The 23214-nt window shown below is 44.9% G+C and overlaps 2 protein-coding genes and 1 long non-coding RNA gene across 4 annotated transcripts in view; 2 read left to right on the forward strand and 1 right to left on the reverse strand.

The window, feature by feature from the left end:
* The first annotated feature begins 2444 nt into the window (after nt 1–2444).
* On the forward strand, nt 2445–15458 carry PRRG4 (proline rich and Gla domain 4). Of its 2 annotated transcripts, none has more exons than XM_081836358.1 (6): nt 2445–2724; nt 4097–4206; nt 8836–9044; nt 12101–12149; nt 13069–13204; nt 14754–15458. In XM_081836358.1, exons 2-6 carry the CDS (start codon nt 4107–4109, stop codon nt 14968–14970), a joined length of 711 nt encoding a protein of 236 aa, XP_081692484.1. In that variant the 5' UTR covers nt 2445–2724; nt 4097–4106; the 3' UTR covers nt 14971–15458. The 2 variants fall into 2 exon arrangements, with proteins under 2 accessions (XP_081692484.1, XP_081692485.1); XM_081836359.1 differs by having other exon boundaries at nt 2451–2724; nt 8836–8999.
* Nucleotides 15459–15709: 251 nt separating this feature from the next.
* LOC309327623 lies at nt 15710–16274 on the reverse strand. The gene is made up of 2 exons (XR_014150597.1): nt 16145–16274; nt 15710–16101 (listed from the first exon to the last, which is right to left on the reverse strand). It is a non-coding gene; the product is annotated as an uncharacterized lncRNA (long non-coding RNA).
* The window catches only part of QSER1 (glutamine and serine rich 1), a 41640-nt gene continuing 34525 nt past the window's right edge, over nt 16100–23214 (forward strand). Inside the window, exon 1 of the mRNA XM_081833831.1 lies at nt 16100–17086. Coding sequence (XP_081689957.1) covers nt 16323–17086 — 764 coding nt within the window. The 5' untranslated portion in view covers nt 16100–16322. The remainder of the gene's footprint in view (nt 17087–23214) is intronic.

Genomic DNA, 23214 nt, shown 5'->3' on the forward strand with positions numbered 1-23214 from the left:
ATTCACCTGGCAGTTTAAACCTTATTAATATTATAAATATGTATTGATAAGTGAATTGTGGTATCATACACTAAGCTTGGTGCTTGCCGAGTCAGGTTTAATAATCTTATTGTAGTTTAATCTGGAAGACGGAATGGTCCATTGCACTGTAATCACAGGAGCAGATTAAAACACAAGTTAGATAAAAAGGCAGAAGAAGGAGCCTTGCAAATAAACCATTAGAATGCAACAAAAGCAACCAAATGCAACTGCTGTCAAATCTCACTAGAGGGCATCAGTTTCCTAACCAAAGATGGCTGTGTATGTGTGTGTGTGTGTGTGTGTGTGTGTGTGTGTGTGTGTGTGTGTGTTTTGCTTCTTTAAAAGGGTAGGGAAGTTGAAGAGACAATGTGCCAATGACTGTAATCCCACTGTACTGTTTACAACATTCAGCTGGAGCTTGCCAACACTGGGCAGACTTGAATCAGCAAGTTCCTGGTACTGTGCATAAGGGAAGCCTAGCAAAAACCTTCGGGCAATAGTGAAGACAGTGCATAGTGATAACAAGCTTAGGCAAATCTGAGCTCTCCCGTGCACATTTCATTACAAAAATACAGGATGGAAGAGAAGATACTGCAAGGGGAGGGCACTGCAACACGGCACCAGACTCATGGCCCGTGTGTGCATGTGTGTGTGTCCCTGCTCTAAAGTGAGCAAAACACACTGTTGACCTATGTGATCAAAAGGGGATTACAAAAGACAGTTGTTATGGATGCTATTCAGTGTGATCAAGTGTAATGCATGTTGGGGTAAAAAAAATCTTAATTTCACATACACGTTCATAGGGTCTGAACTGGCAGTTATGGCCCAGGAACAAGGCCTTGAAGTACCCCAGCAGATAGTTCACTGGAAATCCTGTGTGCGGCAAATTCCATGCTTGGGATAGTTAGGAAATGAATTGGATATAAAACCTCCAATATCGTAATGCTGTTATGTAAATCTATTGTGCGACCACAATTGGAATACTGTGAACGGTTCTGGTTGCCTCACCTCAAAAAGGATATTGTAGAGTTGGAAAGGGGCAGAAAAGAGCAACCAAGACAATCAACAGGGTGGAATGACTCCTTTATTAGGGAAGGTTGCAGTGTTTGAGGCTTTTGAGTTTTGAGAAAAGGTGAATAAGAGGTGACAGTTTATAAAATTATTTTTGGAACAGAAAGTAGAAAGAGAAGTCCTTCCTCTCTCAAAACACCAGAATTTGTGGACGCCCAACGAAGCTGAATGTTGGAAGAGTCAGCACAAATGAAAGAACTTATCTCTACATGCAGTGCATAGTTGAGCTATAGAATTCCATTCCTCAAGAGGCAGGGGTGGCCACCAATCTGAATGACTTTAAAAGAGAATGAGACAAATTCATGGAGGCTACTAGGCTCTGTCTTCATGGCTGGAAACATCAGTAGGGAAGAGTGCTCTGGTTCTCAGGTCCTGCTTGCAGGTTTCCCACAGGCATCTAGTTGGCCACCCTTAGAGCAGGCTGCTGGCCTTTGGCCTTGTCAAGCAAGCTCCTATGTTTTTACTCACATGCACTGATATTTAACGTCCAGGCAACTAGTGGACAAAATGTTAACCTTGCCAAATAATGATGCCATTGTGGTCACTTCTCTAGGATATGGGTACCAGTTCCTTCAAACAATTTGCTTCTCTCAGAAAAGGAGTTTCTTGGCATCGTCACAAATGGCACCAAGAACAATTAAGTGCAGATCCTTTCAGGTATCTGTAGAAAGTGTTCTCAAAAGGACAGGAGCAGGGAGCATAGCCGTGGGCAGAGTAAACATCTGGGACGTTCCTGCAGTGTACTTTCCTGTTGGCAGCATATCTCAAGTTCCGTTGGCATGATGGACTTTCATCAAAATAATATAAATAACCCCTCAACTAGCTAGCTCATACAAAGAAACTACAGTCACATCTCAGGTTGAATACACTTAATGTTGAGCGCGTTTGAGTTGCACTCCGCAGAAACCCGAAAGTAACAGAGCGCGTTAGTTCTGGGTTTCGCCATTTGCGCAGACGCTCAAAATGATGTCACGCGCATGCACAGAAGCGGCAAAAAGCGACGCGTGCATGTGCAGATGTGCCATCGCCAGTTACGTTTGCTTCTAGATGAGAAAGGGGCTCCGGAACGGATCCCGTTCGTATCTAGAGGTACCACTGTTACTGACCTGCCTCGCTGCTCATGACATTACAATAAAATCACCCTTGACCAAAGTGGACAGGAAGGGCCTTTCTTTCAGTAATCCTCGAACGCATTTGCAGCTCCACCGCACAAATAGCAACGCAAAACCAAAACTCAAATCCTTTTCCCACTTAAGGACAATTTCCTAGAATCCAGGTGGATGGGTGCAGAAAGGAGCTGTGTGTGACTCATACTGTTGCGAACGGGGAAGAGGAATGAGGATGTCAAAGGAAGACGGGGATATTCAACACGGACATGTTGAATGGGATGTTCACTCAGTATGCTAATTAGCCGATTTAAATATGCGCTGTCTTTCCTCTGTCCTCTCTCCTTTTATTCCTGAGCCCGCCCGGGATTCAGGTGGGAGGCTACAAAAGCAGGTAATATGATCTCAAACCGCCGTCTCCCACTCCGAGTGCTCCCGAAGAGAAGCGATCGGCACCTCTGAGAAAGCCAGGCTGGAGTGGCGTGGACGGAGAACTTTGGGAGCATTTGGGATTTGAACTCAACAGGTAGGCGATCGCGAAAGCGAGATAGGTTTCGAGGAGCATAAAGACACAGAGATCTGCGAGTTTAAGGACATGGATGAAGCTGCCAGTTCTTCCGAGGGGAGGCGGAGGGAGGGAGGGAAAATTACTGGAGCCCACACCCTATGGCACCTTCGTGACCCGAGCAACGTGCCTGCTCCACTTACGCTTTCTGTAGTTCTACGTTGGGCTTGATCTTCCGCAATATCGGCTGTTAGATCTGCCCCTCAACTTGTAACGATGGTTTGGGGCTGGCGGGGGAGGGGGGCTTAGCTTTCATTAGTTTAAAGAAGCAGGAAGTGGCGGCGGGTGCCATCAATCGCAGCGCGCCATGAACTTGAAGTTTGCGCACAGTTTTGCTCGATAATACCTTCAGCCCAAGATTCCCAGGGCGCTGTATTTTGCTTATGTACTCATAACAAAAGTCAAAAGCCTAAAAAACCGTGTGTCCACAACAGCAGCAGCCGGCCATTTGAACATCGAAGGGGAAGTGGGGTGGAATTCGAGGTGCGCTTCTGGGAAGAGAGGGCTGCTGGGGTTGGTATCGGGTGCGCCACAGTCATTGTTTTTTTGAAAGCGGCTCAGTTTCGTCCGGCTAAACTGCCCCCCCCCCCGAGATGCTGAGCAAGAGCTATTGTGCCTACTGGCAAGGAGCCAAAGAACAGCGCGACTAGCCTGGCCAGTCCAAGCGGTGGCTTTCTGGCGCAGGAGAATTTTTTTTTTTTGCATTTCTGGAGCAGGAGATTTTTTATTTTTATTTTTATTTTGCATTTCTGGAGCAGAAGCCCTTCAAGCCCATAAGGGGCGTTTCAGTCACATGGTACCACATAGCCTAGTTTTGAAGGGAGAGAAGTGGGGGGGGGGTCTTACTGGTTGAACAAACCCTTGATCATGCCCAGAAGGAGCTCTGTGAACCCTGGTCAATATCATAGTAAAAGCACATGTCTAGTTTCTGTCATGCTGAAGCTCCGTGTAATCAGTTTGGAATGTTGTCCTTGACAAGATTCTACATGTGGGGGGAATGTGCTGGTGATCGAAAGGATGGACGGACACATGAAGTAGGACCTAACTTATGTTATCATGTATTTTTTCCCCCCTGATGCTGAAATTGTTGGTTTCAATTGCTGAGAACAATCCATGTAATTATTATTACGCAACCAAGATGAGGTACATGCTAGACTGGTTTTATGGGAGGCCTGCAGCCTAATCTAAAGCAACTTTCATCTAAATGTCTTGTAGCGACTTGTGAATGATGTTAACTGCAGCCAATAAGTCAATTTTTCTGAAGTTTGTCTGCAATTTATCCATTAACAATTTAAAAAATATTATTAATTTGGTAACTTTTTTTTTTTTACAGGTACCAGGTTATGTTCTTTTTTTACGTTTTGCTCCTTCAGCTGGTGCTAACGTTGCTTGCATTTCCTCACTGCTCAAGACAACTGAAGGAATCGGATGCAGTGAAAGAAGGTAACTTTATGCATAAGCTATGGTTTCTAAACACATCTGAGATTCTCTTCCCAATCCAAAATTATAATTTGTTCACTAAAGCTTTACTCTTCCTTCATTAAAAAGGGTCTAATTGTGCGTACGGGTGGAGGAAGGGAATCACCCAGATACTATTGTTAAGATAGTTCAAGAAGTAAGTCATTCCTGTGGGGTGTATGAAATCAAAAGAATTTATTGCAACAATCAATAGTCATAGAACAACAATCTTAAATACATTGTTCTGGGTTTTAAACTGCACCCCACCCAGGCAATTGCCCCATACTAACATGTTTAGTTGGAAACCATAGGCCAGAATTGCTTCTGGTTGGCCCCATGCAGCCAGCAATATGGAATTCCCCAAGCCCATCCTTAATCAGTGGCTATACCAAACACCTGCCAAACTCCAACAGCCATAGTGACAAGTATCCTTTATTTATCTACCACATATTCCACAAATACATTTCTGCTCAATGTAGTTCATAGAAAACCAAGACCTCTGTGGTGCAATGGGTTGGTGCAGTGGTGTCCAAACTTTTTTCAAAGAGGGCCAGATTTGATGAAATGAAGGGCCATAAGGGCCAACCAAAGTTGTTGACCTCTTTTTTAGGATTTAGGTTGTTGAGCTTTTTTTTAGGATTTTACCCCAGTAAATAAACTGTCACAGGGGCCAGATTAAACCAACCAGTGGGCCCCCGAAACGGACTTTGAACATGCCTGGTTGGTGCATCTAGCTGTTAACCAACAATTAACATTTAACAGCTCATTTAAAATACACCAAAAAAATAGTAAGTGTACCATGTTCAAATAAGCTAGCTAACAATGTCCAACACTTCCACAACCCCTGATAGCCCCAAACTGATGGCATTAGTGCCAAGCAACCCACTCCCATGAACGTTCATAAGCATAAGACCAGAAACAGAGTAGTTCCCTTAGGAAGGCTCAAGGGCTAACGGATGGGACAATGCAGGTGGAATCATCCACTCCCAAGGGTACAGGGTCTCCATGCTCTTGCTTTCTTCCCCTTGCTTGCTCCCACAGAATTTATGATGAGTTGTGCTATATTTCATTTCATTTTATTTTGCAGGAAAATGTCCTCTTGAGGATTCACTGCAATTCTACCATGCTCAATTAGAAATATATCACTTTTAAATTAATGGATTTCATCTGGTTATATATATTTGTGTGTGCTTTTTCCACCTAAACATGCATTTATAAGTATTAGTAACCATGGAAGAATTACAGGGAAACGTCATTTTATGAAGTCATTTTCCTGTTAAAGTTGTTTGTATTCAACCTGCCCTCAGGCTCCACTCAAGTTCCCCACATTGTTTCAGCTTAACTTGACACATTTCAGTCCCACCTCACCTGGAAAGGTTTACTCCCTTTGACACGTACCTCTGTTCTGGCTTCTAAAGGATGTTTATAACTTCTTCATCCTGAACACCTCTAATATGGCTCAAAGTGACATCACTGTCATAGTTTCATAAGTAACTTGTGTATATTATCTGGGGCTGAACAATGATTGTGGCTCTCAAAAGTTCTTCTTCAGGTTTTTCTTAGGCTACTGGCTAAAGATTTCTGTTTTGAAATATAATCCACTGTTGTTAAGAAGACAACAAGCCTGCAACTTAGGCAAGGGATTGCACCTAGAACCGAAATCACATATAGTCAATACACATTGGGTTCAATGGTAAGTGGGACTGCCAAAGTCCTTTTTCCCAGGCACCCGCCCTCTTTTTATTTTTATTTTTAATTGTTTGCTGAGCGTATGAATCTGAATGTGCACAAGTTAAATGTGTGCATGTTGCAAACTTAAAGGTAAAGGGACCCCTGACCATTAGGTCCAGTCGTGGCCAACTCTGGGGTTATGGCATTCATCTCGCTTTATTGGCCAAGGGAACCGGCGTACAGCTTCCGGGTCATGTGGCCAGCATGACTAAGATGCTTCTGGCGAACCAGAACAGAACACAGAAACACCGTTTACCTTCCCACCAGAGCAGTACCTATTTATCTACTTGCACTTTGACGTGCTTTCAAACTGCTAGGTTGGCAGGAGCAGGGACCGAGCGACGGGAGCTCACCCTGTCGCAGGGATTTGAACCACCGACCTTCTGATCGGCAAGTCCTAGGCTCTGTGGTTTAACCCACAGCGCCACCCGCGTCCCTCTTCTTTCCTGTCATGTGATCCTCAGATTAAAGTATTTTGTTAATGGAGCTCCTTTTTCAGAAACTAGGGATATACAATAGTTTGTGGGACTCTGCTGGTTTCCTTGAGAAAAACCATGAGAGTGGTCTCAATTTTTCTGACATCTGTGGCAGATTGTCTTTGTATCTACCATGGCATGATTTATGCCACCCACAACACTTTTCCGTTATTAAATAGTAAGGTTCTGGGGCGATTGCTATTGATGCAATCCTTCGAAAAGATACTGAAAGAGACCACAGGTTTTCTAAAAGCACCCAATAATAACATATTTTGGAATGGGCCGAATTTTTCACTGTGCAGCCACCCACTGTGGACAAGAAGATGGATGTGGTTTTGGGGTGTCAGTATAAACAAGTTTTTTACTCAGTGGCCCCCACAGAATCCCTGAAGCAGTAGCACCTGACACAACCTCACAGCATCAGCACTGGGGATGAAACTTCACCGTTAGATACAGGAGTGAATTCAGTCTAGTCTTGACACAAGCAGGATTAGATAGAAGCATTACTGAGATAACTGAGAGTCAGATTACAGGGCAAGGGGCAGGTAACCAGGAATCTGGGGCAAATAGAAAATCTGGAGAAAGGCTTAAGAAACAAACAAGGAGAAGAATAGGTGGTTGAATTGAATACCAGCAGCCTTTTCCTGCTTGCTTCTGCAAGAGTTTCAGTGAGGCCAGAGCCTACAAAGCTAGGGCAACCATCATGGTCACATCATCAAAGGTTCTGTCACCTGGGACTCAGCTATACAGCTGCAAATAAAACGTTTAAAATGTGTTGTAAAGTGCAGTATACAAATGTGACACTAGATGGTAACAGCTATGCCAAATTCAATGTATTTTTCAAAATGTTATTTTTAAAAAAGTATTTTCACAGCGTTTTTTTGTATGTGTGTAGATTCCACCCTAGAGGCTCACCCACTAAAGCTGACTAGTGGATGCCATTAACCAAACATAGCTTTGGGAAACCCTGTGTTTGATTTGAGCCCAGTCGTTATTTCCTTGAGTAGATTATGTGCAAGTGCTTTATATAGCTCCAGATCACTGCAGTATGGCATTCAGCATTGGATAACCTTTTCACCTATAAAGGCTAAACCATGAGTAGGCAAACTAAGGCCCGGGGGCCAGATCCGACCCAATTGCCTTCTAAATCCGGCCCGCAGACAGTCTGGGAATCAGCGTGTTTTTACATGAGTAGAATGTGTATTTTTATTTAAAATGCATCTCTGGGTTACAGTGGTGCCTCGCAAGACGAAATTAATCCGTTCCGTGAGGCTCTTCGTATAGCGGTTTTTTCGTCTTGCGAAGCAAGCCCATTGACAGTTTAGCGGATTAGCGCTATTAGCGGTTTAGCGGCTTTTAGCGGATCAGCTGATAAGCGGCTTAGGGCTTAGAAAAAGGGGGGGAGGGAAAAAAACCTGCAGGAACTCGCAAGACATTTTCATCTTGCGAAGCAAGCCCATAGGGAAATTTGTTTTGCGAAGCGCCTCCAAAACGGAAAACCCTTTCGTCTAGCGGGTTTTCTGTCTTGCGAGGCGTTCGTCTTGCGGGGCACCACTGTATTTGTGGGGCATAGGAATTTGTTCATTCCCCTCCCCCCCAAAAAATATAGTCCAGCCCCTCCCTCACACGGTCTGAGGGACAGTGAAGCGGCCCCCTGCTGAAAAAGTTTGCTGACCCCTAGACTAAACCATAATGACAAAAGGGGTTCCATTTTTAAGGCCTATGTAATACTCAAATGGGACGCGGGTGGCGCTGTGGGTAAAACCTCAGTGCCTAGGACTTGCTGATCGTACGGTCGGCAGTTCGAATCCCCGCGGCGGGGCGTTCGGTCCCAGCTCCTGCCCACCTAGCAGTTCAAAAGCACTCTTAAGTGCAAGTAGATAAATAGGGACCACTTTATAGCAGGAAGGTAACGGCGTTTCCATGTGCTGCGCTGGTGCTGGCTCGCCAGCTGCAGCTTCGTCATGCTGGCCACGTGACCCGGAAGTGTCTTTGGACGGCGCCGGCTCATGGCCTCTAGAGCGAGATGAGCACACAACCCTAGAGTCGGACACGACTGGCCCGTACGGGCAGGGGTACCTTTACCTTTTAATACTCAAATATGATCTACTGCTGTTTTCGCAATAATATGAAGTAAGTAATGTGTGAGCCACACATCACACAGCCTCCTAGTGTGACTTGAGCAAACATAGGTGGTTAGAAAATGTGGTTGTGAAATATTTTGAATCAGCTCTGCTGATTCATATGTGACTTCTTCCATGTGACTATAATCAAGGGACTCTACTTGGTGTGTCTTTAAAGCATCTGAGAATGGAAATTTTCCACCAGTGTCTTTGCATTCCAGTGCATTTTCTTAAAGGCCATGTTTATATATTTAATATAAATGCTGCTTTAATTAATTTTTCAGTGTTCATCTCAACAGAGGAAGCCAATTTATTCATTGGACGACACCTTCTATACAACAGATTTGACTTTGAACTAGTAACCCCAGGGAATCTTGAAAGGGAATGCAATGAAGAATACTGCAATTTCGAGGAAGCAAGAGAAATTTTTGGAGACCAAGAAAAAACAGTAATTGCTTTACTTTTGGTGGCCTATAAAGGAGATATTTCTAAGGTCAATGTTTAGGACTACATCATGTGTACATATTTATCATTTGAGAAAGGGCACAGAACCCATTGTGCTTATGGGTGAAATTGTATTTTTATTTTTATTTTTTTTACTGCTCCTAGGATTGAAAGGGTTGTGCCTCTCAAACTAGCCCAGGTCTAGTCTTTCTGAACTGTTGTCTGAGCCATTATGCAGAGGGGGAAAGTAATCAGCCTTCTCCAATTGGTTGCTTTGGATTCCAACTCCCTGAATCCCTGACCATAGGCTACGGATCAGCAAACTTTTTCATTAGGGGGCCGGTCCACTGTCCCTCAGACCTTGTGGGGCGTTGGACTATTTTTTTTTGGAGGGGGGGGAATTGAACGAATTCCTGTGCCCCACAAATAACACAGAGATGCATTTTAAATAAAAGGACACATTCTACTCATGTAAAAACACGCTGATTCCCAGACCGTCCACGGGCCAGATTTAGAAGGCAATTGGGCTGGATCCAGCCCCGGGCCTTAGTTTGCCTATCCATGCCATAGGCCATATTGGCTGAGGCTAATTGAGAATAGTCCAAAATGTCTGACGGGCAACAGGTTGAGGAGGGCTGAACTAGCTTGTTAAGTGTTCGTAGAAGAATTTACAAGTGAATCCAAATTCCACTTCCCTCACTCTTTGGTGCTGCACTCACACTAGGCTTTATGTGCTACTGTTATTAGGATGGGTACGCTCTGTCTCCACAAAATGGATGGGAGCAGCCTTGGGATTAGCCATGCTGTTATTAACTTTTTTGGTAGATGGGACTAGGTGATGCATTTCACAAGAGAATCAACAAGGAAATGTTTCTAACGTAGTAGAGTTTCTTGATGTGCGCAGTAGCTTTTCTAATATGTGCATAGTTTTTTTCTTTAAAAAATAATTGAAGGCGTGTTCCATGGTGACTCGTTTTGTCTTGCCACCAAAGGCAAAATAGGAACATACAGTGGTACCTCAGGTTACATATGCTTCAGGTTACATACACTTCAGGTTACAAACTCCGCTAACCCAGAAATAGTGCTTCAGGTTAAGAACTTTGCTTCAGGATGAGAACAGAAATCATGCTCTGGCAGCGCGGCAGCAGCAGGAGGCCCCATTAGCTAAAGTGGTGCTTCAGGTTAAAAACAGTTTCAGGTTAAGAATGGACCTCCGGAACGAATTAAGTACTTAACCCGAGGTACCACTGTCATTCGTTCTGGAGGTCCATTCTTAACCTGAAACTGTTCTTAACCTGGAGTTCAACTTTAGCTAATGGGGCCTCCCACCGCCGCCGCTGCGCAGTTTCTGTTCTCATCCTGAAGCAAAGTTCTTAACCCAAGGTACTATTTCTGGGTTAGCGGAGTCTGTAACCTGAAGCGTCTGTAACCTGAGGTACCACTATACTGCTGTGCTGCCACTCTGCCCCCACCCTGCCACCGCTACCAGGGAAGCTGAAAAGTGCTACCCTGGCAAGCTCACCCCACTACCAGCAAAGAAGCAGCACTGTTTTCCAGCGAGATTTTGCAAGATCTCAGTGGAAACCAACACCACTTCTCCCCCAGAGACAGAGGAGGGTGGAGCACCTATGGGTGCTGCTTCTTATGCTGCCTGAGATAGCTATTTTAAACCTCCTCATAGTTAGGCCAACATGTACTGTTACTAGTTATCTTTTACATCCACTAGTTTATAGCAGAACTGTAAGTTTTAGGTTAATACTGCATACACAAGTACATTTAAATCACATTTTTTATCCCAGGAATCCTGGGAACTATAGTTTATACCACACAGCAACTCTTCGGCTAGGAAAGCTCAGACAGTAGAGCATGAGACTCTTAATCTCAGGGTCATGGATTTGAGCACCACGTTGGGCAAAGATTCCTGCACTGCAGGGGGTTGGACTAGATGACCATCAGGGTCCCTTCCAACTCTACGATTCTACGCTTCTATGAATTCTCAGCACCTGCAGTTCCAATTATTCTTTGCACAAGATGCACTTTAAATGTATGGCGTGTATGCACTATAAACTGCTTTTTCTTTACCAATACACTATTTTAAGGTTCAAGCTTGATTTGTGACAAACAGCAAGCATTATTCCTTTCGCAGGGGAAAATGTGTCTTTTTTAAGTTCACAAGAAGGAGAGGGAGGAAAAATCTCCCTCTCTAAGGTTTACCATGGGGCCAGTTAAGGTTTGCATATTTGAGCTTCTGATTTGGGGCTAAATATATGCCAACTTTAATGTGCTCTTTGGCCTTAATTGTGGTGAATGTTCCTATGGTAAGAGTGTATGCATTGTCTTATTTTGCATCAGACATTGGTCACTCATTATTCTTATATTTTTAGAAATTGCTGTTTCTGAGTTGCAGAGTAGCTCTGAGTTAGTTGTCCATATTAGCACGTCAAAGCTTGGGAGCACCAATAAGCTTAAGGACAGCCTGTCAAACTGGAAGCTATGCCCAGAAGCAAAACAGTATTCATAAAGCAGAGGTTCCACTATAAAAATATAAAAATAAACATATTGTGTACATGCACTGTAAATGTATGCATGTCTCATCAAATGGCTTCTCGGGGAACTTGCTGCTGCATGATGTACTTAGGCTTCAGTCTTTTGAAGGGAGTCCTTTTAAATCCATGTGACATGCAGCTGAATATGCTAGTCACGGGGTGGGGGTGGGAATCCACCTCAGACAGTTGTAGCAAACATGCTTAAGAATCATATTCTAGTAAGTATTCACTTATACCAGCATGAGTTATCAATAACTAGAAGTTGCAGTATAAGCCAATTACCAGCGGGGCTAATGAAGTGTTTTATTTCCGTCTTGCATTATGCACAGCTTGTTGCCTTTCTCTCAGTCCAATTTATATATACTGATAATTAATATTGGTATTAAGGCAGGTCTTAAAACTTCCTTAACCAAATCCCACCCAGAGTTAATCAGTGCGACTCTTGTAACTTCAACCAAAGTTAAATTCTTAACTGTTTTTTTTGGGGGGGGGCAGTTTTTGTTTTTAATTGCTGCTAGAGATTTTACCTCAATTACATTGTGTTTCTTTACTATCTCAGATATTATTTTGGGAGAAATATACCATGGAGGGTCGTGGCAGATATCAAGGTAAGCCAAAATCACAGGTCTTTGTGGTTTCTATTTTTGTTTTATATTGCAGATACTTTTAACCCACCATCCAAACCCACACTCACCTCTGCCTGGCAGAGCAGCACTGTCACAACCACAGTACCACCACTTCTGCTGGCCACAAGGAAAAATGCCTTCTTGCTATGACATCCCCTAGGTCTATTGCCATCACATAATGGCAGCAGAGCTGGCTCAAGGTTGAGTGGATCCTTTGCTGGCCCAGTTCCACCCTCCCCCAACCCTGAAATGCCCCACTTCAGGGAGTCCTGCTGACTCCTGCCAGTGGGGCCTCTGCCCACCTGCCATTTACATTGGGGCATTCCTTGTTGGTGTAACTGGGCAGGGCTGGGTGGAGAGACACCTCTGCTTCATCCCAACCTCCTCCAGTGTCATGGACTAGTTGGACGCACAGGAATGGTGGGAAGAAGGTTCAGAGCTCCAAAAGTAGTGGTAGGATGGAGAAGAGGGAGAAGACAGGGGTGAGGTGGTGTCGGAAGCGGAAGATGTAACAGGGCTTAGTGAGCTGGGGGAGTCTGTGGCAGAGACAAGTCTGATCTAATTCTGATCAGAGGCAGAAGCTGAAGCAGGAGAGGATGGAGGCCAAGAGGCAGGGATTATTCCGGTTGTTAAAGAGGCATTGGTGTCTGCCCCTCCTGTTGTAACAAGCATCTTTCTCTCCCCTGGTCTTCCAGAACCAGGAGAGGCATGAAAAGGGTGGAGATAGCTTCTCACAACCAGTGTCTTACATTGCTTGGGAAAGACCCTGGAGAGGAGGGGACTTAGGCAGATATGGGGAGGTGGGATAATTTAGGAAGTTTCAAGACACTTTTTTTTTTTACGGCATAGTGTGACCTAGGGTAGATCAAGAATATACTCAGTAATTCTGATTTCTGTACAGAAGAGCAAGCAATGCGGAAGATTGATGTTATGGGACTTTTGACTGGCTTGGTCGCAATTGGAGTACTGTTGATCATAACTGGGTTACTTATTTATTTTCTCTGCCAAAAGAAGTGCAAACAAAGACATCTACCACGGTAAGAAAATAAGTTTTGTAATTTCCAACACTTTGTTCAGTGTATTCAAGTTTCACATGGAAGTTTCTGTACCCCCCCAAAATAATTATGGGTGCAGTATACAGTGGTACCTCGGGTTAAGAACTTAATTTGTTCCGGAGGTCCGTACTTAACCTGAAACTGTTCTTAACCTGAAGCACCACTTTAGCTAATGGGGCCTCCTGTTGCCACGCCGCCAGGGCACGATTTCTGTTCTCATCCTGAAGCAAAGTTCTTAACCTGAAGCACTATTTCTTCTGGGTTAGCGGAGTCTGTAACCTGAAGCATATGTAACCTGAAGCGTATGTAACCCAAGGTACCACTGTATATGTGTGCTGTATGTTTACTGCATTTTGTCCCATTTGGGTTTGTGCTGTGCAGATATTTATTTATCTGAAGCATTTGTACCCTGCTGTTAGCCAAAAAAGCTCCCAGAGTGGCTTACACACAATAAAAACAAGGCAGCTTCTACTTGGGAGAATTACAAACTAAAAACATACAAGGGAAATAATGAACAGCTGGTGCAGCTCAGGGACAGGCAGTTCATGAAGGAGCCCTGCTTCCTATTTCTCCCACTGAGGCAGTATGATGGAATGGCTGCCCACAGATGACAACTGAGGGGAGATGAGGCCTGATGGAGCTGTCCTGTCACTGCAGATTCAATGGAGTGAGCGCTGCTTCCCAGCTCTCCTCCCACTGCTGGAATGGCTGCCCCCAGGAGACAGCCTTGCTGTCACCTGTCCCAAGGTGATATGCCTTGGGACTTAAGAGAAAAAAATGGGAATAGGGTATGACTTACCAAATAATCTATGGATTTCGACTTGAACATTTGAATCCTTCAGAGCTAATATATTTTTAAAAATAATCCTGCTGTATCCTAATATATGGAGATTTGGATGGAAATAAGGTATATGAAATTGTTATGGCCATGGAAGAGCATGAAGATCAGTGGGCAAAGCTAATTGCTGAGGTTTGTGGGAAAGATAAAGGCAAAATCTGGAGTCAGTAACAGGGAAAAGCTAATTGCTGAGGTTTGTGGGAAAGAGAAAGGCAAAATCTAGAGTCAGTAACAGGGAATAACGAACAGAAACATGGGAAAAAGCCTTATACTGATTCATACCATTGATTCATCTAGCTCAGAATACTGACTGCCAGCAGCTCTCCAGAGCTCCTGACAAATTGTCCCTCAGTGCAATTGTTACTGTACTGTACAGTACTGGCATCTGTGACACACAGCCCCAGCCTACATTTGTCCATGACGTATGTACTCTTTTAATTCTTCAGAGGTGATGTGCCCTTGTCCAGTGCTGATCCATATGCTTTAGTAAAATGGGGTTAGGGAACTATACCAGCACAAGTGGATCCTGTACTCCCATTCTATGCCACCCTGTTCTCTGAGCGTCAAACAATAGCCACTGAAAACATTGTACTCCCAAGAAAGTGTAGTTCAGGTTCTTCTCTCAAACGAAGTTTTGGACTCTTATACATAATCACCATTCTGCCATTCTTAAACGTTTTACTTTTATTTTAGGGATAGAAGCTACAGGAGGCGTAACTCTTCCATCATCTTTCAAAGACACGAAGAGATTTCCTTAAGCCCTCTCTCTCCATGCACAGAACACAGTGGATTGCCAACTTATGAACAAGCAGTGGCACTAAGCGGCAATTGTGAAGTTCCACCGCCGCCATATCCAGGCCCTTCAAGAGGGCTTAGGGCATTCAAGAAGTCTCTCTCTCTTCCTGTTTAATTAAGAAACGGGGCTTGTAGAATGCTTGAGAATAACTTGGAGAGAAGAAGCTGTATAGCTGAAATGCTGCAGCATTGTGCTTACTTCAGGAGTCTTTCACAGGGTGAAAGGGATACAGCTCTTCAGTGTGCCTGAGAGGAAGTGAAGTGTGTCAGGTGATCAAGGAATGCACCCTTAAGCAATGTGCTGATGGCTAAGGATGAACGACTCCTTTTGTTATGCTTCATTTTAGGTGCTAAGAACTGTAGTGAACTCCTCTGATGCATTCTGAGCCAATTGGTGCAATCAGTGCATTGATTTGCCAGCCTTTCTGTCTCTCACCAACTTAGCACTTTCATTATCAATTTTTTTTAAAGCTGCATTTTTTAAATTAAAAAAACACCAATTCAGATTGGTAATAAAGTGGGAATGATAATATGAATAAACACAGGATCCTTGCTTTGAACTACTTTTAACCACAATAAAAGGAAGAGCTAGTAACATATAAATGGAATGTTTCTCTAACTCTGAACAACTGAAACTGTGTTTTTTCAAACTAGCAATAACAGATCTTTAATTGAATGGTGCTTCCTCCTCATTTGCCTCTCAGTGCGCATTAAATCATGAATCTTCATGCATCCGATGAAATAGGCCTTAAGTATTACCCCAAGTTACAGGTACATGAGGGGGGAAGGAAGAAGAATGGAAGCTGAGAGAAAACATGCTATTAGCAGTGACCATTCACAACACAGTCCTGGTATTGGTTAGCTAATTAACACGAGGCGGATTTATTAAAACTTACATTGAAGCCACTGAATTAACTGTATGTTTGCATACAGGTTATAAGTGCAGGTATATTTGTTGCAGAATACTTACACAAGTATCTTCTCTAATTCTGGGAGCAATGTTAAACCAAAGGAGCTAAGCCGCTAAGGGAAATGTGAAATAGCTACTGCCATGGGGTGAGGAACAGTGCATGTCCTGTTTTCAGAAAAGAAGCATGTACAATATTCTGTTCAAGCGTTTGATTTCTCCACCTACATTCCAAAGCAGAGAAACAGTTCACACCCACCCACCCACTGGAAACTGTATGAACTTTGGGGACATTTTACACATTACCCACAACAAACCGGAGGCTCTCCAGCATGTACACTCTGCAAGCAGAAACAGCTAATCTTGGATTCCTGGATGAGACACGTGTATGACACTTCTCACGTCGACAGCTTTAAACATTCATAGTTTTGTAAACTGGTAGGCATACAAGCTAAAACAGTGCACGAGGGAGAAAAAAAAATCTGAGGAAGGAGTGTCCGCGTGGCTCCAGAACTTCTAGCTCAATCACGGAAAACCATTTTCGCCTGCACACAAAAAAGATGGCAAAGCATTCCCCACCGCACGGCGGCCATCGCGGGTCCTTACTGCAGCCCATCCGAAGTATGCAATTCCCAGTCGCCATACCAGGCTTCGGCTACCCCGAAGCTTGTCAGTATTTAGGGCTCCTCGGTTACTGCCCGCATTCTGACGCGCCGCCTTTCCCGGTTCCGCTCTGTAGGCCAAACTCACTCCTTCCTCCCTTCCTTCTCCCGCCGCCGCTACGATTACGGATCCTCGGCGGCGGCGGCAGCAGCCGCTGCTTCCCGTGCTCTGGAGCCCCAGTAAACTGTGGCGGGGGTGGGAGGGACATCCTGGTAAGCAGCAGCCGCAGCAGCAGCAGCCCAACATGGGTCTTCGGCTGGGCTGCTTGCAGCCGCCGCTCCCCTAATTACGAGCCGCCCTCCCGCCCCTCGCGGCGGAAACCGAGGGGAGGGCCGCGTCGGGGTGGCCGCCGCTGCCGCCCTCCTCCTCCTCCTCCTCCTGCGAGAGTGAAGGGGGGGGGAGTCGCTCCCACCCGCTCGGTCCTTGCAGCTGCAGCCGCCGCCGCCGCCAAGCAGCCCGCCCGCCTCCGCCCCCTTTCCCTTCTCCCCGCGCGGAGCCGCGGCGTCCCCTCCTTTCCCGCTCCGATGATGGACAGGAACTACCCGGCGACCCCCAGCTACCCCGACCCGCTGGCTTCGGTCGCCGCCGCCGCCGCCGCCGCGTCCTCGCCGCCGCCCTCCGCCTGGGCCTACGAGCGGGGCGCCAGCAGCCTCAAGGCCAGGTAAGGAGGGTCCGCTCTGCAGCCGGCGGCTCGCCTGCTGCGGGGGCTGCGCCAGGAAAGGCCGGGGATTGGGACGAGGCCTCCGGTGCCCCCCGCGCCCGCGGGGCGTGCCCGCCGCTCCTCGAAGCGGCGGAGGCGCCGGCGCTTGGGGAGGCTTCCCTCCTCCCGAAAGGCGAAAGCGGCGGCGGGCAGCCCTTCTCCGGCGCTGCGGGGGCCCAGGGCGCCGTTGGGGTTTGGAGGCGGGTGTCGCGAGGGGAAGGCGGCTGGGAGGGCGAGCAAATAAGGGGCAATGAGAGCCGGTGGATGGCGAGGAAGGCGGCTCCGTGGTGTAGGGGAGGACTGGGGCGGGGGGCGCGAGGGGGATTCGGGGCTGCCATGCAATCCCCCAACCACGCTTCTCATTTTCTCTCTTCTATAAAATCACGCTTTCTGCAACTTGGAGCGTTTTTTCTTCCTTCCCCTCGGCGTGGGAAGAGGGTAGCCACGCATTCCAAAATTAGTCCTCCTTTTCCCTTCACCCCCCTCCCCCATTAAAGTGCATTTAAACTCCTAAGAAAGCGGGGAAAGTTGCCCTGCTTTTCGTCTCCGGCTCCCAAGGGGGGTGTGGGCGCGCGCGCGCGTGTTCACCAGGCATGTTGGAGTTCAAGAGTTCGTGTTTACTTTTTACGTTGCCTAGGGGAAGCCCATCTCATACTGTATCAACTTTGTGTGTGTGTCGTCTTTGGAGGAAAGTGGGGAAGGCTCCCCCACCCCCATGTGTATACAGTCAATCCTAGTGGGCAGAGCGAGGCTTTAAAGGTGTGGCACAATTTGTTAAACGGCGCAGTTTACAGAGGGAAGGAGTGTGAAGAACAATACCGTGTGCTTTGGAGGTTGAAAGCGCAGAGTTGGCAATTGGGGATGGGCATTGCTAACTCTCGATGATCTCATCTTAAGCCACCAGAGTGTGTTTTGGGTTCATCTCATGGCTTCCCAGCATCCTCGCATCATTTAGATTTTATTATGTTATCTATTGTTTTACTATAGATAAAGGCTTATGGATGTTCTGACTCTTTATGCTGAAACTTGCCCAAGAGCATAAAATCCCCAGGGGTTTAACGGAGTAAAGCGTGGAATAATGAATGTGATCCTTTTATATTTCCTTTTGTATTGCTTTTTCATACATGCTGGCAAAGGTGCTTTTACCATGCTGTGAGTAAAGTAGCTTTCCCTATGATATATATTTTTAAATGTAGGTTTAACTGTATATATTTAAGCAACTTGTGCTTCTTAAAACAAGTGAGGGATTTTGCATGTTGAACCTGAAATCCGGTTGGGTGTTGGTATGGAACAGGTGGGACCTGCAACAAAATGTTGCAGTGGATCTCTGAGCTGGAACAACAGTGGAAGAAATTTGTATCTCCACCAACCAATCTTAAATTATATTATCTTTCATATTTTGATGACTTTAACCAATTTTGGTGCAGTAAGCGAATTTATAGACAGCTCTTTAACATTGACCAAGGAGCAGTCATCCAGGTGCCTCCCCCAATAATCCTTTAGCTTGTTTTAACTTAGATGTAAGAGATTTTTTAAGAAAGTGCTGTAATTAAAAACCATGCTCATAGGCGAAATCAAAATAGGTGTGTGATGCTTTGGCCCATGAGGAGAACAAGGAAATCTTATTTGCTGGCAGTCAGGCTTTGATAAGCTTGCAAAGCTTGATAATTCCCTGCCTTGCAAGTCAGTCCAAGCCTGCTCACCAGCAAACTAAGAGGAGAGTGGGAGAATGAGAACAGAGGAAGCTGCCTTACACCTAGTCAGGTCATTGGTCCACCTAGCTCAGTTTTGTCTACACTGATGGGCAGTGGCTCTCCTGGATTTCACACAGGCTTCTCTCCCAGTCATACCTGGAGATTAAACCTGGGACTTTCTGTGTCTAAAGCAGATGCTCTACTATTAAACTACAGTAGTACCTCGGGTTACATACGCTTCAGGTTACATACGCTTCAGGTTACAGACTCCGCTAACCCAGAAATAGTACCTCGGGTTAAGAACTTTGCTTCAGGATGAGAACAGAAATCATGCTCCGGCGGCACAGCAGCAGCAGGAGGCCCCATTAGCTAAAGTGGTGCTTCAGGTTAAGAACAGTTTCAGGTTAAGAATGGACCTTTGGAACAAATTAAGTACTTAACCCGAGGTACCACTGTACAGCCTTTCCCCACCAGAGAATTTTCATTGTTGATGGCCAGGCTCAAAAGATCACGGAGATGGTAAAAGCTGATGAGTTAAAAGTTGGCAAGTGCTTTGTCATGTGCTGCATGCTTTTTCTCATCAGGGGCTCTCACTCACTCCCATAGCCAGGACCATGTAATAACTCTGCTTTAAGTCACTTGCCTGATGATAGGTAAGGGCAAATTGAGGGGGAAATATGTACAGATTTCTTGCTTCAAGGGTCCCAAAGCAGAAGGGTAACTGAGCAGGGGTGTTAGGGGAGGGGCAGTACCTATGGTGGGGGCCATGTTGTGTTCCTTCTGGGGAGGTTTGTCCACATTTGATCCCTATCCTGCACTCAGCTCTCATCTGTGGCTCCCAGAAGCTGTTGGCAGGCGATAGCAGCCACACCAGGGAACAGCTTCAACTGACCGGATAAACCAAGTGAGGGGTAGCTGATGGATCTCAAACCCTTTGTGAGTTAGGGGCTTTCCCACATGTGAAGACAGGCTCATGTGGATTGAGCGGATGAGACCAATAGTGGGTCTAATGGTCAAGAAGTTGTTTTCTGCACATGCTGCATGTGAGTGGCAGATGGGGCCTGTCAGCCTCGGAAGGTAGCCCATCTTAGAGAAGGAAAACTCCGGTCCTAAACTTATGCTTACAGGATATTTTCAGGAGAATAAAAGGCTAAGGAGTAAAACCCTACAAAAAAACTGAAATATTTGCCCTGCTTTCCTTTGGCGGACCACATCAGCAAGGCCGAGAATGGGGTCTTGTCATCTGAGCAGCCCAATACCTCCATACACATACAAGGCTTTTGCCCTGTGGAGGTCACTTCAGTCCTGCTAGCACAGCAGTTTTACTTCGCCCCCAGAAGCACACTCCATTGTCTCTTGAGACAGATAGATGCCAACAAAGCTGTATTCATGTAGCTTACATTCCATAACATGAGGGCAATGTACAGATGCAGTCATCTGTCGCCTTTTGAGGAAGATTTCACCTTTTGGGGAAGGAAACGTTGAAGGAAATGTGTGTTTGCATATATTCTGGCTTGCTTGCCTTCAACAGTAAGCATGGGGCCAGCATCTTTGCAGTTATAGGGAGCAAGTGGGACACCACAAAAAATGTAGTATATTTTCGGCTCTTAAGAGAAGTGCTCCTGTTCAAAGAACCACCCAAGCTGGACCATGTAGCACTATTCAGACCTCTAGGGAGGAAGGTCACCTTGCCCCTCATGTCTTCCCATGCTTGCTATATGGTGTTAAGGGAGCTCAGTTTTGGGGTTGATTGGTAGCTCCAACCCTAAGCATTTTACTGTCTTATGAAGGAGGCGAGTGGTTCTGGATAACATTCTTTTATTCCATCTGAATCCTGTACAGTCCAGTTCCATGCAATTCCATAACCTTCTATAAGCAGCATGAGATGTGAGCAATTTCTCCCCACTTTTTCATTTCTCCCTTCGCCCCTAACATTCTATGTCTCTTCTGGTTTACTAATACAATCTGCCTAGCTTTTGCTTCCATTAGGCCCATTTTTCATTCTCTGGAGTAAAGTGGCTGCAGTTCGTAAAAGAAAGTAGAGAAATCTAGGATTTTAGCATAGGTGTGATTGCCTGCCTGCCTGCCTACCACCCCTCAATAAATAACATGTGACAACAAATATAGGAGTTCTTGCTTGTAGGGTTCAAAGTGGACCCAGAGGTTGCCTTTCCAGAGAGACAAGTTATTCTGTATTTTATTTCCCCTATGTCCTCAGTGTTCTGTAGGTTACATGTATTGATTTTAAATTCTCGAGAATATTCTTTTGACTCCTCAAGCATCTTAAGAGGATAAGTCACCATCTTCGCCTCCACTGGTAACACAGCTTTCAGTTCCACACTGATCATCTGTGAGATCATAAAACGAAGTTGATGGTTGTGTAAAATTCAATGAGCTTGTTAGAAGCTGTGTTTTCTTCTGTTCTAGGAGTTTTATGAGCTACATATGTAAGCTTTCCTGCTCTGTCTATAGTAAGTCTATTCCTTTTTGCTGAATGAGTAAGTCCATAAGTACTGAAGCTACGTTCTTTTGCTTGCAGCTGTCGTTGGTGGCATATTTAAAATGTCCACAGCCACTCTGCTAAGCTTTGAACCAAAGCATGGTCCCTTCCACCAAACCACTGTATCCACTTTTTCAACCAACTTCAATACATATGACTTGCTAAAAAAAATCTTCCTTAGCACGATATACTGCCAGCTCTGCCAAAATATCTTGTGCATCATTTGGTGCACTTGCTGATATTTTGAGATCAATGTACTCGGTACCTTGAATTTGTTCATTTCATGATAAATGAACGCCATTATACTTTAAATCAAGGATATTTGCAGCAAAGTGAATTGGCTGCAATTTCTTTTCTTTTCTTTCTTAACTGCCTCTTTCATCTATTTCTCTTCTTGCTTTATAAGGGGGCTCAAAGGCATCACTTTTTCAAAGTGATCTTCTAGTTCTTTAAATGACTCAACCAACCAACCTCAAACCACCTTGGCGTGTCCGATTCTAATAACATTATCCATTTCATTATTGGAGCAATAAGGTCATATTTTATTCTTCCGTTAGAATGTGTACATGTTATAGGACAAGTCAAAAAATACAATTGGCATGTTAAGGTTTGATACAAATAAATTCAGTAATATTGCAGCTTATTATTTACTAGATTTTTTAAATGTAGGTGGTAAAGCTGGTTCTTACTTTAGAATTTAGTTTGCGGAGAATATTCTCCAAGAGAATTTTCTAGCAGAGAATATTCTCAAGACTATTCTCATTCTCGAGAATATTCTCACCTAACATTACTAGTCACATGACTGTCAGAATTCTTTTAATACAAGCATCTCTCCACTTACTTTGGGTTTACATTCCAACCCCCCCCCCATAAGTGAAGTCATGTAAGAGGGGAGCACTGTCTAAACACCTTTTAAATGCTCCCTCTGCCACACTCTCTCCAATCCAGATCAAAAATACTGTATCAAAAATACCCGCAACTGGAATTGAAACTTTTTTTATACACCCTGGAAGCTGCCCAAAGTGGCTGGGGAAACACAGTCAGATGGGTGGGGTGGTATAATAATAATAATAAGAATAATAATAATATATAAAAAAGCTCTGGGGCCGGCTGGAGGATACATAGAAAAGCAGCAGCAGCAGCTGCACTACCCCCCACCAGCTGTTAAGTGGGGAGGCTGAGCAGCGTAAACAAAACAAAGCCCCACTGCGCCTGTGGTCTCTGGGGCTTCCTCTGTCCTCACTGACATCCACTTTGGGCTCCAGGTGGGGTCTCCATGAGAGCCATGAGGACTCTCCAGCTCTCTCCTGTCATTTCTGGGTATGAATTGAATTATTTATTTATTTCCCATGGCCACATGTGAGTAGAATGTGCAAAAGTGTGTGGGGGGGTGCCTGTATATACATTCATATGCTAACATGTAGCAAGAAAGTCCTGTAAGTACATACAAATCACTATTTTGGGGTAATCCTGTGTCATATTAAAACTGAGTTGACTACCTGAGCTCCTTATTAAGGGGGGGGGGGGAGTGTGACCTGCAACAAGATGTTATAAGATACTTTCCTGTCCTAATAGGATCAATCCATTTTATGGGCTGGCCATGCCCTCTTATAGCAAGTTGTTCCATTTGCCCCTACCCTGGTTTTTGCATTGTCCCTGGTTTTCCGTTTTTTTCTTTTCCAGGTAAGAGTCAACATTCATGGCTACTGAGTATGATTGTGTTTTTTTAATTTAGCTTTTTTTTGTGGGGTGTGTGTGCACCTGTTAGGTATTGGTGATGTTTTATTATACTTTTTAAACCTTGGGAATTCAGCTAAGCATTCTTTAAAAATAGAATAAACTAATATATTATTATTATTAGGGACGTGGGTGGCGCTGTGGGTTGAACCACAGAG

Source organism: Podarcis erhardii (assembly GCF_964252035.2).
Source record: "Podarcis erhardii genome assembly, chromosome: 1".
In the NCBI taxonomy this organism is placed as follows: Eukaryota; Metazoa; Chordata; class Lepidosauria; order Squamata; family Lacertidae; genus Podarcis; species Podarcis erhardii.